Here is a 14,307-nt window from a genome sequence, read left to right as displayed (position 1 = left end):
CTACACACTGATGCCCTGAACACAACTACACACTGCTGCCCTGAACACAACTACACACTGCTTCCCTCAACACTATCCCACATTACTGCAGTGTTTTGTTTCTTTTCAGTTTATGTAACACCCATTTGGTCAATGAAAGAAAAGCATCCTAGCCGTTGTCCCTGTGGGTAAACCCCATACTTCACAGTGTACTCTCAGGCCGAGAACCTGCTTTTGACAGTCAGCTAATGAAAAAGAATGAGCTTCTTTGCAATGCAGGGGAATCCATAACACCTGGGCCTCTCCTCACAAATCTCCCCACAATCTCGCTTCAACACTACACACACAGTTCAAATACAGCCTGAACTCTCTCATTTATGATGTTCGCTTACACTGTTCTGGAAAGGTCCAAACACACAAATTTGGAATTGAGACTTAAAAGGATCAGATATTAGCAGTGCCTGTGAGAGACTGGAAAAGCCTGAGGCATTATATGTGTTTTTGGTATGATTATACATTACATTACAGTCATTGAGACTACAGACTGCCCTACATGCCTGAGGCTCAGCATCAAGTCATGGTTCTGGGCTGTCAGGGGTTCACAATGTGGTTTACTCCTCATGGCCAAGAAGCCTCCTAAACCCAAAGGGCCTGGCCTCTTCCTTCCCTCCCACACCCCTCCGCTATCTCCTGCTATAACTGGCCAGCTGCCCACCACAGACAAACAATGCACAGCCTTGTGCTCCGCCATGTTTGCATAAGCAAAGGGTATTTCCACACAACACTCCCTCAAAGACACATGCCATTGCGATATGGCTAGAGGAAGACCAGGGGCAAGATGGTTTATTTCAGAGACACCTGGTAATGCTCTCTGAAAATAAGAAAATTAATCCCAGGGAAAGGTTTTAATAATAGTAATAAACTTTTAAGTGAACAATAAAAAATATATTTGATGTAACACCGTAAATGTACAAGGCTACACCAAGGAGTAAACATTCAATAAAGGATCAGGTATGTACAATAAAATAAAGGAACATGGTTTAAAAATTATCTGTGCTTAAAATGTTACAGTACATGAGAGCAGAGACACCCCACCTTGGGTACTTAATCTCAAATTTGCTCAGGTTGGAACAAACTAAACTTGAGAGCATAGGTAAGAACCCGTTCAAATGTTCACTGTACAATCAAAATTCATAAATCATTTGATTTTGAGTGGCGGCACGGATGGTGCAGTGGGTAGCACTGCCGCCTCACAGCAACGAGGTCCTGGGTTCGAATCCCCGTCGGCCGGGGCCTCTCTGTGCGGAGTTTGCATGTTCTCCCCGTGTCTGCGTGGGTTTCCTCCGGGTACTCCGGTTTCCTCCCACAGTCCAAAGACATGCACGTTAGGCGGATTGGAGAGTCTAAATTGCCCGTAGGTATGAGTGTGTGAGTGAATGGTGTGTGTGCCCTGCGATAGACTGGCGACCTGTCCAGGGTGTATTCCTGCCTTTCGCCCAATGTATGCTGGGATAGGCTCCAGCCCCCTGCGACCCTGATCAGGATAAGCGGGTTCAGATAATGGATGGATGGATGGATTTGATTTTAAACCATACACGATGTCATAGCGACAGCTATGAACATACTGGATGTGTCATATTATGTTACGCTGACCTTTGCCAGACCTTTCATTGACTTTGTCCCGAGGCACCCTCCTGATCATAAGCATCAGATTGGCAGTACAAGTGCCACTGAAACAGACTCATACCTAAGTAAAGGTTGCCAAAACAAAGGGCTGTAGAGTACATGTGCCGCCACCGTCTCACAAACGCTTTTAAATCAGCTTCATCATGGCGGGGAAGGCCACCACTGGAACAACACTGATAAACCTGAGCTGTGCCTGAGCGGGGCAGGGCCTCTTGCCCACAAAGAGAGAGAGAGAGAGAGAGAAAAAACATAAAGCCCATGGGCTGCCAAGGAGACAGGGCTTATTACTGGCACACAGGAAGCGAAGTCATGAGTGATATTAATGTACTCACAAATCTATTATTGGAGTACTGACAATGCTCTTAAACAATTTTAGCTCCATTCAATAGATGGAGTGTGTGTGTGTGTGTGTGTGTGTGTGTGTGTGTGTGTGTGCGTGTGTATATGTGTGTATGTATTTGATGTGTGATTAAATATTCAGTAAAATTTTTCCACAGCTAGATGCAATCATCATATTTACAAGATCTCAAAACAAATATATTGATATACAAAAGGAGTTATTAAAAATAGGGGCATTTTTATCATCAGGTAAATGCAATGTTCCCACCTCCCAGGGTTGTGCTGAAAGCTAAGACCACCAAGCCCCTGGCATAGCCCCCAGCCACCCTTCTCCACATATTCCCAGCCCTCACTAATACAAACACAGCAAATAGTACAAAGGGATTGTACAGCATGAACTGACTTTATTTTACTGATAGATGAGGGGTTGGCTTGTCTGAGTAGATAGGGCTGGTTTCTGAAGCATGGCTACTCCTAATACACCTGAGGCCTGCGTAGAAAGAGACTCTCTACATAAGTTACTGCTCAGTTCCACAATGCTCATCTGATTGTACTATTTACAGGTGCCATTGGGCATCAGAAAGCATTATGGGAGAATAACAGCTAAGAGCAGTAAAATACTCCACCAGACAAATGGTCACAAACGAGGATTATTAAGCAAAAAACTAAAAAACAAGCATTTTTGCCTTTCCATATACTAGTGAATAGTATTAGGTGAGAAGAGCTTGATATACAAAGGAAAACAATATTTTCTGTATTAATGAGCTAGTGTTCCCTACCTCATGTAGCATTTTGAGACCCTTGACATGCCTGCAAAAAAAGATCCAAGTCAAGACTTGCGTGAGACTATACAAATGATACATTGCAATGCCAAACTGCAAACAGATTTTTTTTTGTTTTTACAAATAATTATGCGTAAAAATATGGTATGAAAATATACAATTAACACATAAAATGTAGGTATATAGCATTTGAAGATATATATGTACTGTACAGTATGTGGCATACATATTTGTTTTTGTTGATAAATGTACATAAATTGCTCCAGGAGCAATAACTGCCTTGGAAAATGAATGGAAAGAGGAGCTGAAATATGACACAGTACTGTAATATGTACTTACAGTTTCTCTGTATCCATCAGTCCTTTGGCAATATAGAATGCTCTGGATCGCCCATCAATCTAAGTGGGAAAAAAACAACGTTATGTTCTGAAACTAACCTGCCACTGGGCAGGTTTATTTGAACAAACCCGAGCAACGTTTGGTGAGATGAATTAAGCGGGCACCACACTTAGCAGATTAACTTTTTTTATTACAACTAATCGATATAACTAATGGATTCATTTTGTATGTGATGTCTCTCCGAATTTGTATCCTCTCCGTTGGTGTTGCATTCCTATACTATAATATGGTGTTGTGAAGTTGCACCGTGTTGATGATTACCAACAGTATATCCTGATGTGGAAATAAAAAAAATAAAAAAATAAAAATCATGTGGTTGCCTTGCTCCGTATTCATTTCTTAGCACTGTATAATCTAGATGTGTAAGCATCCCAAGTTGTTTCTGAGCTTTTTTTAAGGGTGTCTCTTACCGGCGCTGAATTTATGCAGTTGCATAAATATAATATGTGTTGTTAATGTGCTGGAATTTGTGACCGCAACAGAGCAGTGATATAGCAAATGTTTTGCTATAGCTTGAATAGAGAATGTAAGGTACATTCATCAAATGCTCTCAGTACGTCCATGTACATGTAGCATTCTCAGTGAACAAGCTTAGCCAGAAGCAAAAATTAGATGGCTGTCATTTTTGAAAGAAAGTCAATACAAACTTGAAAAAAAAAATGGAGCAGTTCTGCCTATCTACGTACCCCCTGGCACTTGTTCAGTAGTATTGCTCCATAATATTGCTCTCCTCAGTGTTTCTGAGGGTCTGACTGTGTATTGGTCAGGTGGGTATACAGTACACTCCACTCATGCTTCTTGGTCACTGGGCGTTACACACCTGTTTGTCGTAACTGTATTCTGCACAGCCATCTTCTTCTTCTGAGGTTCGTCCTTGGTCTTCCTCGCCCACCAACTCACCCCCTGCCTCGCCTGGGGGCCTGGGGGCCAGGGGACACACCCTGTAGGGCTCTGTATAGGCACTGCAGAGACCAGAACAGAGGATAGGACTAAAATCAGTACAGGAGAAATCATGGGGAGCTAACAGTCCCATCTTTTACTTGTTTGAACATGCCCCACAACATATAAATAAGACATATGATTCATTAATTTACTGTAGCTAGAGATACAGGAGGGATATTCAAACCATGGCCATTCAACCCTTTGATCAAAACACCCGGGAACTGCCTTCTACCATGGTGTAATGGTCAATGCAGATTTTACCCACAAGCCTAAATGTAGACAAGCATGTAAGCACACACACACACATGCAAATCCATACTCTTCCGTACACACATGTATGCAAGCTTATGACATGACAACGATTGAGACTCAAGACTTCTACTATGCCCTGTCCCCAACTGTGTTCTTCTCATCCCTTTCCCTTCACCAACAACTTCTCTAGACCTCTAGATTCTGTTCTTTTCTCTCCTTTCCTCATGATGTTTCAAAACGGATGGCTGGGCCCAGATTGTGGAGACATAAACAGCATGAACAGAGGCTATCGTCTTGATGACTTTAGCAGGTTCCTCCACCCCAGGAATCGGTGGCAGGATTGGGTGTTTGTGCGCGTGTGTGCGTGCTTGGGAGGGGGGCAGGGAGGCTACCCCGCATCCTCAAAAGGATGTTCCTGGCTGATTGTCATGTCATCAAAAACACAAACCCAATCTTCTCAAAAGTGCACCCGCTGCAGCATCTCCAAACCGGATTCCATTACGAAGGGCTCGAGGGGGACCTCTACCTCATTACTCCACTATGAAGTATTTCAACATGGTGACACACTGCTGTTCTCCTCTAGGGTTATTGTCTTGTGTCCCTAGTAGTGCCCCATGGCTGGATGGCCATTTGAACCCTCTTGCCCTGGTGGCTGATGTGTGGGATATTTCAAAACGTACCTCAAACGGTTTTTGTCAGTGATATAACCCAACCTGTCACTTCATCCCTGAGCAGAGTGAGGGTTGGGGAGTGTTGCAGTCAATATATGATTTGAATGGCTCATCTGTGAACCGTTTCTTATAAGAGGCATGGTCAGGTATTGTGATGCCTATGAGATGTCTACTATAAAGATCCTATCACATTGTAGAATTGGATAATCAAGTTACAATCGCTTAGCAGGCACAAACCACAAAGCGTAATCATACGCTAATACATAAATAAAGTATGACATTTTCAAGGGGAATTATTATACAGCACTGCATCCAATGGGCAACCACCCAAGTCTATAAAAATACTTCCAATGAGGTTTTAACTGTGCGGCTTGGGACATTTGAATGACTTCAAACACAGAAATCTAATAAAAGGTGTGACCTTGTTTCACTCAGATCCACTGTAAATCTAATCTTTCTATCTTCTTCTCTTTCTCTCCATACCTAGACCCCTCTCTTGCAGTTTTACACGGGCTTAGTCAATTATTGGGTCCTCGGTTAAACTGCGTAAAACAGAAGGTGACCTTTCAAAGGAGTCCAACTCAGAGTAATGTTTCATTTGCAAATCTACAGCAGATGATGTCTACAACAACTGATTATCTCTTTAAAAACAATCATTTGGAAGAAGAATGAGTTTTAAATTGATTTTGAAATCAAACACTGTCAGGTCAAATATTGTTATTACATGTGCAATAAAAAAGAATGTTCACTTTCATCTCATGTTCATGGCATACAGTATTCTCTAATTATGCACATCATTCTACATTATATGTATAGTACATGTTTTGTTTGGATGTGGTTGTATGAAATATAAACCTTACCAAAGTACACTTATGATACATAAGCAAGTCCAGAATAATTAACCTCCAATCACACATTATATCTCACATTACATTTGTTTCATTGGCTACTTTTGCATTGAATTTCCACAGTATACATAATTTCTCCATCAGTGATAGTAATCCACAGAACAAAGTTGAAACATTTGCCATTAACACAATGCAATTAGCGTTTTATTACACCCCTGAGCTAAATTTGCTGTTGCAAATTACAAAGAAAATTAAAGGATTTCTTGCAAACTTATTTGTTTCTATTTCTATAGACTTCCATTAAGACAAACGGTGAGCATTAAATATCTATTAAACACAATCTTAGTGAACAAATTTCCCTAATAACAGCACTCAAGCACCCACCGATAGAAACAGCAGAAATGACTCTTTAACAAAACTACAAATAAAATTTTACATTTACATTTTACTCAGCAAAGGCAGATTCAAATTATAAATCAACATGGCACCTAGTGGCTGCAGGCCTTAGTGTCCACTTCATTAAAATTACCAAAACAAAATCTATCCATGTCTGTCTGTCTGCGTATCTATCCGTGCGTCTGCATTATGTAATGAGTGGTGTAATAGGGAGGTAAAGATGATGTCCTGCAGAATTGCATTTCCGGTATACTGCATAATACTATGGTAGCGCATTTCATCATAGACAGCAACAGCAATATAACCAAATGAAACATTTAATCGTTCTGCAACCACAAAATTACAAGGCTTTGTTTCATCAGTAAATGATCGAAATGCAGCTTTTCATTACAGATTTGAGTACCAAAAGCGAACAACATAAAACACCCCATCGTAATCAGCCTATGTATTTAAACCATGAAACACATACCTTGAACCCAGGCTTCAAAGATAAGTAGTTCACTTAAATTAAGTTTTTGGCGCTCTATTTAGGGAGAAAGTATACTGGAAATGAATAGTTCCTGAAACTTTTTATTTACCTGAAACTGCTTTAGCTCCTCATAGGCTTTATAACAGCAGGTGACCACAAGAGGGTGAAACTGACCATATCCCAGTCCTGGCCCTGGGTGCAGATCCCCCATACACCATCTGAGATTGTGGCCACTGCAGTTGGCTATCTGAAACTGTATGTAAAATCCCTACTGCTCACACCCTCACCCCTACTTCTTACACCCTCACCCCTACTGCTCACACCCTCACCCCTACTTCTTACACCCTCACCCCTACTGCTCACACCCTCACCCCTACTGCTTACACACCCTCACCCCTACTGCTCACACCCTCACCCCTACTGCTCACACCCTCACCCCTACTGCCACTCTCACCCCTACTGCTCACACCCTCACCCCTACTGCTTACACACCCTCACCCCTACTGCTCACACCCTCACCCCTACTGCCACCCACACCCCTACTGCTTACACACCCTCACCCCTACTGCTCACACCCTCACCCCTACTGCCACTCTCACCCCTACTGCTCACACCCTCACCCCTACTGCTTACACACCCTCACCCCTACTGCCACCCACACCCCTACTGCTCACACCCTCACCCCTACTGCTTACACACCCTCACCCCTACTGCCACCCTCACCCCTACTGCTCACACCCTCACCCCTACTGCTTACACACCCTCACCCCTACTGCCACCCACACCCCTACTGCTCACACACCCTCACCCCTACTGCTCACACACCCTCACCCCTACTGCTTACACACCCTCACCCCTACTGCTCACACCCTCACCCCTACTGCCACCCTCACCCCTACTGCTCACACCCTCACCCCTACTGCTTACACCCTCACCCCTACTGCTCACACACCCTCACCCCTACTGCTCACACCCTCACCCCTACTGCCACCCTCACCCCTACTGCTCACACCCTCACCCCTACTGCTCACACCCTCACCCCTACTGCTCACACACCCTCACCCCTACTGCTTACACACCCTCACCCCTCATCCTGTAGCAGGATGTCCCACTGCACCTCCGCCTTGTCCCGCTTGCTTCTGGGTATGTCTCCAGAGTCTAGTATATGTGTGTGTGTGTGTTTGTGTGTGTGAGAGAGAGACTGGAGAGGACAAGGACCTCCTGGGAGAGAGAGAGAGAGATTCATACTGGCTGTCGGCATTTTGCGTTGGTGTGGAGCATGGGGGTGTCTGCATGTATCTGATAAAGTTTAGTTGTGCAATCTGTCATCTTACACTGCATTTGTATAGCAGTGTAGCATAATGGTTTGGGAACTGGGCTTGTAACTCAAAGGATGTGGGTTTAATGTTCAGCTAGGGCACTACTGTTGTACCCTTGAGCAATTTATTTAAAAGACATTTCTAAGATTAAATCCATCTGTATAAATTTTCTGTTTATAAATGTAATCTGTGTACGCTTCTCTGCATATGAGTGTCTGCTAAATGCTGACATGGAAATTGTATTGATTATAGGCAACATGAATACGCTACCCATGTATATGGTGCTAGGGCACTACTGTTGTACCCTTGAGCAATTTATTTCAAAGACATTTCTAAGATTAAATTCATCTGTATAAATTTTTTGTTTATAAATGTAATCTGTGTATGCTTCTCTGCATATGAGTGCTAAATGCCGACATGGAAATTGTATTGATTATACGCAACATGAATACGCTACCCATGTATATGGTTGATAGACTAATATTCTCAACGATAATGAGATTGGTAATGATCAATGATAAAGCGTTTTACAAAAAACCACAATGGTTGTATACAAAATTGGAAGTCAAATTATTCACATTAATGTGTCTTTTAATTAAGGAAAAACAATTAGTTTGTTTTTAAAAGGTTATGGTGGAGATCAGAAATGCATGGGATGGAAGCTGAGGAGACGTGCTTTCTGGAGACTGGGTCACTCAGAACACCATGGGCTGAGAATAATAATAACAACAAGGTCTGCGGTTTTGAAGTTGGACAGGACAATGCTTTCTGGGTCAAGGGAATTTGGGGGGGTCTGCCACACCTCACCTTGTTGTTCATAATGCGAGGGGGGGGGGGAATTCACACTCTGCACACCCTCAATCCTCTGCCCAAACACCCCCCATTTGGAGTTGCCCTCTTGTCTAGCATTTCCTGTAAACAGTCAAGTGGAAGCTCATAGGCAGGACACTTCCTCCCTGGGGATAACCTGGCAATGACCTCAGTGTGGCTGCTGCACTGCCTACCCCACACCCAGTCCCACTGGCCGCTAACACCTACAACCCTCAAAACTACAGCCCAGTACTGCTTACTGATCACTACTACAGCTTAACACCTACAACCCTCAAAACTACAGCCTGGTACTGTTTACTGCTCACTACTACAGCGCAACACCTACAACCCTCAAAACTACAGCCAAGTACTGCTTACTGATCACTACTACAGCTGAACACATACAACCCTCAAAACTACAGCCCGGTACTGTTTACTGCTCACTACTACAGCTCAACACCTACAACCCTCAAAACTACAGCCTAGTACTGCTTACTGATCACTACTACAGCTCAACACCTACAACCCTCAAAACTACAGCCTAGTACTGCTTACTGCTCACTACTACAGCTCAACACCTACAACCCTCAAAACTACAGCCTAGTACTGCTTACTGATCACTACTACAGCTCAACACCTACAACCCTCAAAACTACAGCCTAGTACTGCTTACTGATCACTACTACAGCTCAACACCTACAACCCTCAAAACTTCAGCCCGATACTGTTTACTGCCAAACACAGTTCAGGGCTCATTACTGCAGTCCAGCTACTGCTTACCATACCACAGTACAGCATGCTCTGTTTACAGGGTAATGCCTTTATAGTCAAAATTAATATCCTATAATGTACTGTATTTCTTTGCTAAGGTAGGCGAGGGGTGGGGGTTCTGTGGGTTCCAGAACACTAAGGCGAGGTCTCTCTCCACCCCTGTCCCATCAACAAACAGGATGTGAAGTTTGTGGAGCCCCCTCCCCTGCCTGACTTCCTGTCTGACAGAGCGCAAACACACCTCACATGCCTCTCTGCTGCCATTGTCATTACTGATCCCACACATGCAATTCCCATGAAGGCTGAAGGCTATAGAAATGGGAGAGGCAGTAAGAGGGAAAACTAAACAACAATCTACAGACACTATGAACTTAAAGTGCATACAAAGCATATTCAGAATTTAGTGCATTAAACAGAAGCAAAAGACATTTTATTCTTTCATCTAGAGCCAGCGCAATGAAAACATATCTGGAAAGATTCATCCATTCAGAAGATACCAAGATATTTTCTTAGCGATATATTGTACAATTACACCAAGAAACAGAAAATGCAGTGGGATAGTGGAACAAAATATCCTTATCATCATTGTACAGGAAATATGCAGTGATACACTGGAACCCATGCATATGTTAAACCCTCACTGCTGTACAAATGATAATAACACGGCAATTCTCTGAGTGTTGATCTCAAACCAGAGGGGTAACAACAACGGGACTCATATACAGTAATGAGAACTATGGCTCCAGTGTACACAACAATCTCTTTCTTGTGAGAGTAATACTGCAACATAGATAAGTCAAAAAGAATGTAATAGGCACAGACCCATTTTTAATCACTTGTCAGTGTTAGCAGGTGAATGCTAGGGTGAACAGATATTATTTAGTCATAATGGCCTCTATTCCACATTTTTATAAACAGTGCATATCGAAGCCAAGCTGGAATAACTGCAGTCCAATGAATAGACATAACATCAGCAACATAATGGCAATACTAGAACATTAGAGGACCATCAGCGTATACTTTTGTCACTTTTATCAGATATGAGATAACATATCAGATCAGGATCATACAGAAGACTTGCAGTAGGACTCAGGTATTGCAGAATGTCTGTGTGCTACTGTAGCCACAGCTGTCTCCTTGCTGTATTACTGAAAATCCAAGATCCAGCCCTAATTGGTTCTTATATACAAAGCAGTGAACTCAGCACTCCTGTCTGACAGCATGCTAAAATCAAGGGGAATAATATATTGTGCCACCTCCTTGTTCTCAGATACCAATTAACAAGCCACATTGAATTAAATAGCTAATTAAGTGCACCGCTGCCACTCCAGTACAAGGACAGCAATTAAGGGCCTGCATGAAAAATACTGAGCGAAGCAAAACTGATGGTCCTCAAAGGAAGAGAAGCACATCTTAAAAGCATTAAAGAGCAGGTCCAGTACTATAATGATGGGTCAGAGATTTCATAAGACCATAGGTATTCAGAACAAAGCATCACAATTGCTGTAGCTGGTACATATCACCTGATCCAGATCACATTTTCCAACTCTCCAAGAACTACAGATTGGGTATTACAGATTTACATTACATCGACTATGTTCTGACTGCAGTTATTAATGCAAAATTCCCAAGCATTCAAATTCTTACTCAGACCCTATTTTTTATGCTGACTGTTCACATTCTTTTTTGCAAGTGACCCCACAGCACTGCCAAAGCAGAATTACGATGACATTGTAACATGGGGAGTGATGTAAAAATCACTTCAGCAGTTGACAGTTGGGAATACCCTTCTGCACCCCTCCTGTCTCTGATTAAGGGCATACTCCACCCAATTTGTGTACATCAACATAATAAATGCATGCATGGCCTGAATAATTTTAAAAGTGGTATGGTGGCATATCGGATTCATCTCCACATACAGATGAGCCAAAAATTGGAACTAAAAAGACACAACCCCATGTGGTTCATTCACACTGTTCCAAACTGTGTCACCTATGAAAGAATAGGGCCACATCAGCTTCAGTCTGAACGTAGCCATTTAGTCTCCTGTAGATGTTTGGATGATTATAGGGTTTTACACTCCCATCACTTTCACAAAGAGCTGACTAGGACAGTGAACTGCACATGCTCAGTGTTAAAGCAACTCCTATAGAGTGCATATGGTGCCAAATATACTCTGTTAGGCACAAATGAACAATGAAACGTTTACTGTGTCTGTCCAATTCTGGAACAGTTGACAAAGCCAAACCAGTGTTGAAAACGTCTATCTTAATTTCTATTTAAAACACAACATCCAGAGGGAGATAATAAGCTTGCCCTTTACAGCAAAACAAATGCATGTCTGGTAATACCCAATCTTTCCTGCCTATATGGAATCTGAATGTGGAATAAAGTCTGGACTATAATATATAGATATTTAGATGTAGATATAATAAGCCAAAAAAATAAAAAATAATAATAAATTAAATAAACATTAAATAAAAACATGTTCTGGCATATGTCAAAGCTGGTGAGCTGCCTGTAAACTGGTAATTCTAGGGCTGAAAATGAGGGCTCTGTTCCAACCAATATTTGAATAAAAAAAATGATATAGCGTAAACTGTGGTACACCAAATTGAGCTATCTGAGCTAAACACCCAGACCTCCAGATAGGAGCACCATTTTGTTTTTTTTGCATTGTTCAGACAAAGACATTAAAAATGCATAAATACATTTGCATAATCCACATACATAAAACATCGGATAAGGAGCATGGGCAAGGGATTATAGGTTATTGGTTGATTAGATTATCACTGCTGGGATTAATCTTTTTCTCTGAAATTAGCGCTACTGCACCTCTGGGATCTATAATTGTGTCGTAAGAGGAGCCTCCTCACCGGACTCTATGCTCTGCGGGTAAAATCCTACTTGAGCAAACAATGCCTGCAAACTGAATCTCCCCTCCAGCAGACACAAAGGCTCAGCCATTCCTCAGCCTTATTGCAAATGCCTCCAATCTCAAAACCATACCTCCCAACATGCATGCTCTGCTCTCACTGACTGGAGGGAAGAGCAACCACTCCGAAATGTGCTGACAATAAATCACTCCTACGGTTGCCAATGTCAGCCCTGTGCTGAAAAAGAACCAACCCCATCTACAGCAGCAGCATTTGCAGCAGCAGAAAACACATATTAACTCACGGATAAAGGCTGCGGCTTTGGATCAGTGAGGACCGTGGGTATGAGCTGACGGCCACCTTCAGCTTATTGCCACAAAGCTAATGGACAACTTTGCTGAACAATGAGAACAAGCGTGCAACAGTATAACTATAAAATGTATGTCATTCTCCCTCGAGACAGGACCTCGGTTAGTGTTGTATTGCCAGAATATTCTCAAAAGACAATCACCATGAATCTACAGAAATCAATTATTCTGAAGGACATTATTGCCACAATAACATGAAAGGCAATCCTTTTTGAATGAAAACATATTTCAAAGGCTTTCAGAAAGGACATCTATTTCCTCACCTGCTTAAATACTACACTTCCTCCCAGCATTCTACAAGATTGAGCTGTCACAAACAATAATCCGTTACATTTTAGAATGTTTGAATATTCTCAGAGACACATTCAATTTGGGTTTATTATTATTTTTCTGCAGAGAACAGCTGCTCCCTCTACAGGGACAGCAGTGTGTGCCTGTCACATACAGACTCACACAGAAATGGGTATACAGTATATGTACAGGTACTCTCTCACACACACGCACACAATGGCTCTTGCACAAAACTCCCAACAAAAAATACACATACACACAAAAGCATGATAATATACACAAAGGTGCTGTCTCTCTCCCTTACACACACACACACACACACATTCCTAAATGTGCATGCACAGAGAAAGCTACATTCATCCTGATTCCTACAAAAATAGGCACTGAGAATGCACAAATTTGACACTGAAATAAGTTACACAGGTAACAAGCCGTTATTAATGGAAATATGCCCTTTGTGCACTAAAATGAAAGAGGCATCAATTATCTGTTAAAAACACTGTTCCAATTGGAAATCTGATTATACAAGATTTTTGGCATCGATTTCAACCTGGTCACACAAGTCAATTAAGCAAAGAGAAGCAACCTCCACACAATTATTGGAGTCAACAAAGATGTTCTTTAAGACTCAATGTTAAAGAAGGTACTAAGGATTCTGTTAGCAGAATTTACATAATCAGCATCTGTGGGACTCAAAACAAGTCAATTTCATTTTAACTTTGCTAACTCAGCAACTTCCATAAGAACACAATTTCAGCTCAAGGCACAATGGCACAGGCATACAGAAAACTACTTCAGAAGAACTTTTAAGAAAATGAGTTTCAAGTGTCATGCATTTTTACTTTGTGAATTCATTTTATAATGTGCTACAAGGCCTTTTGTTATGACCTTTCGTCTGTTGAAACACGATAGTCATTCCACAGAGAATGAAAGGTGTCTGAAAGGTTGAGTACTAATCTGACATCTAAATTTTGAAATCAGCCAAGCTTGGTCTCCTGAATGACTCAGTTATTAACATACATTAATGTTCAACTAAACTTGAATAATGGTACCACTACTGAACAAAAAGTTACACTGTATTCTCAATACATAATAACTTTCAAAAACTG

General features: G+C 41.9%; 1 protein-coding gene across 1 annotated transcript in view; it reads right to left on the bottom strand.

Moving 5' to 3' along the window:
* LOC133110042 (FYVE, RhoGEF and PH domain-containing protein 5-like) overlaps nucleotides 1-14,307 on the bottom strand; it is a 45,204-nt gene that overhangs the window by 20,336 nt on the left and 10,561 nt on the right. Inside the window, exons 3-5 of the mRNA XM_061219900.1 lie at nucleotides 4,006-4,147; nucleotides 3,126-3,184; nucleotides 2,784-2,814 (exon numbers count right to left, since the gene is read on the bottom strand). Coding sequence (XP_061075884.1) covers nucleotides 2,784-2,814; nucleotides 3,126-3,184; nucleotides 4,006-4,147 — 232 coding nt within the window. The remainder of the gene's footprint in view (nucleotides 1-2,783; nucleotides 2,815-3,125; nucleotides 3,185-4,005; nucleotides 4,148-14,307) is intronic.

Source organism: Conger conger, chromosome 14 (assembly GCF_963514075.1).
Source record: "Conger conger chromosome 14, fConCon1.1, whole genome shotgun sequence".
Taxonomy (NCBI): Eukaryota; Metazoa; Chordata; class Actinopteri; order Anguilliformes; family Congridae; genus Conger; species Conger conger.
This window is presented reverse-complemented; position numbering and strand designations above follow the sequence as displayed.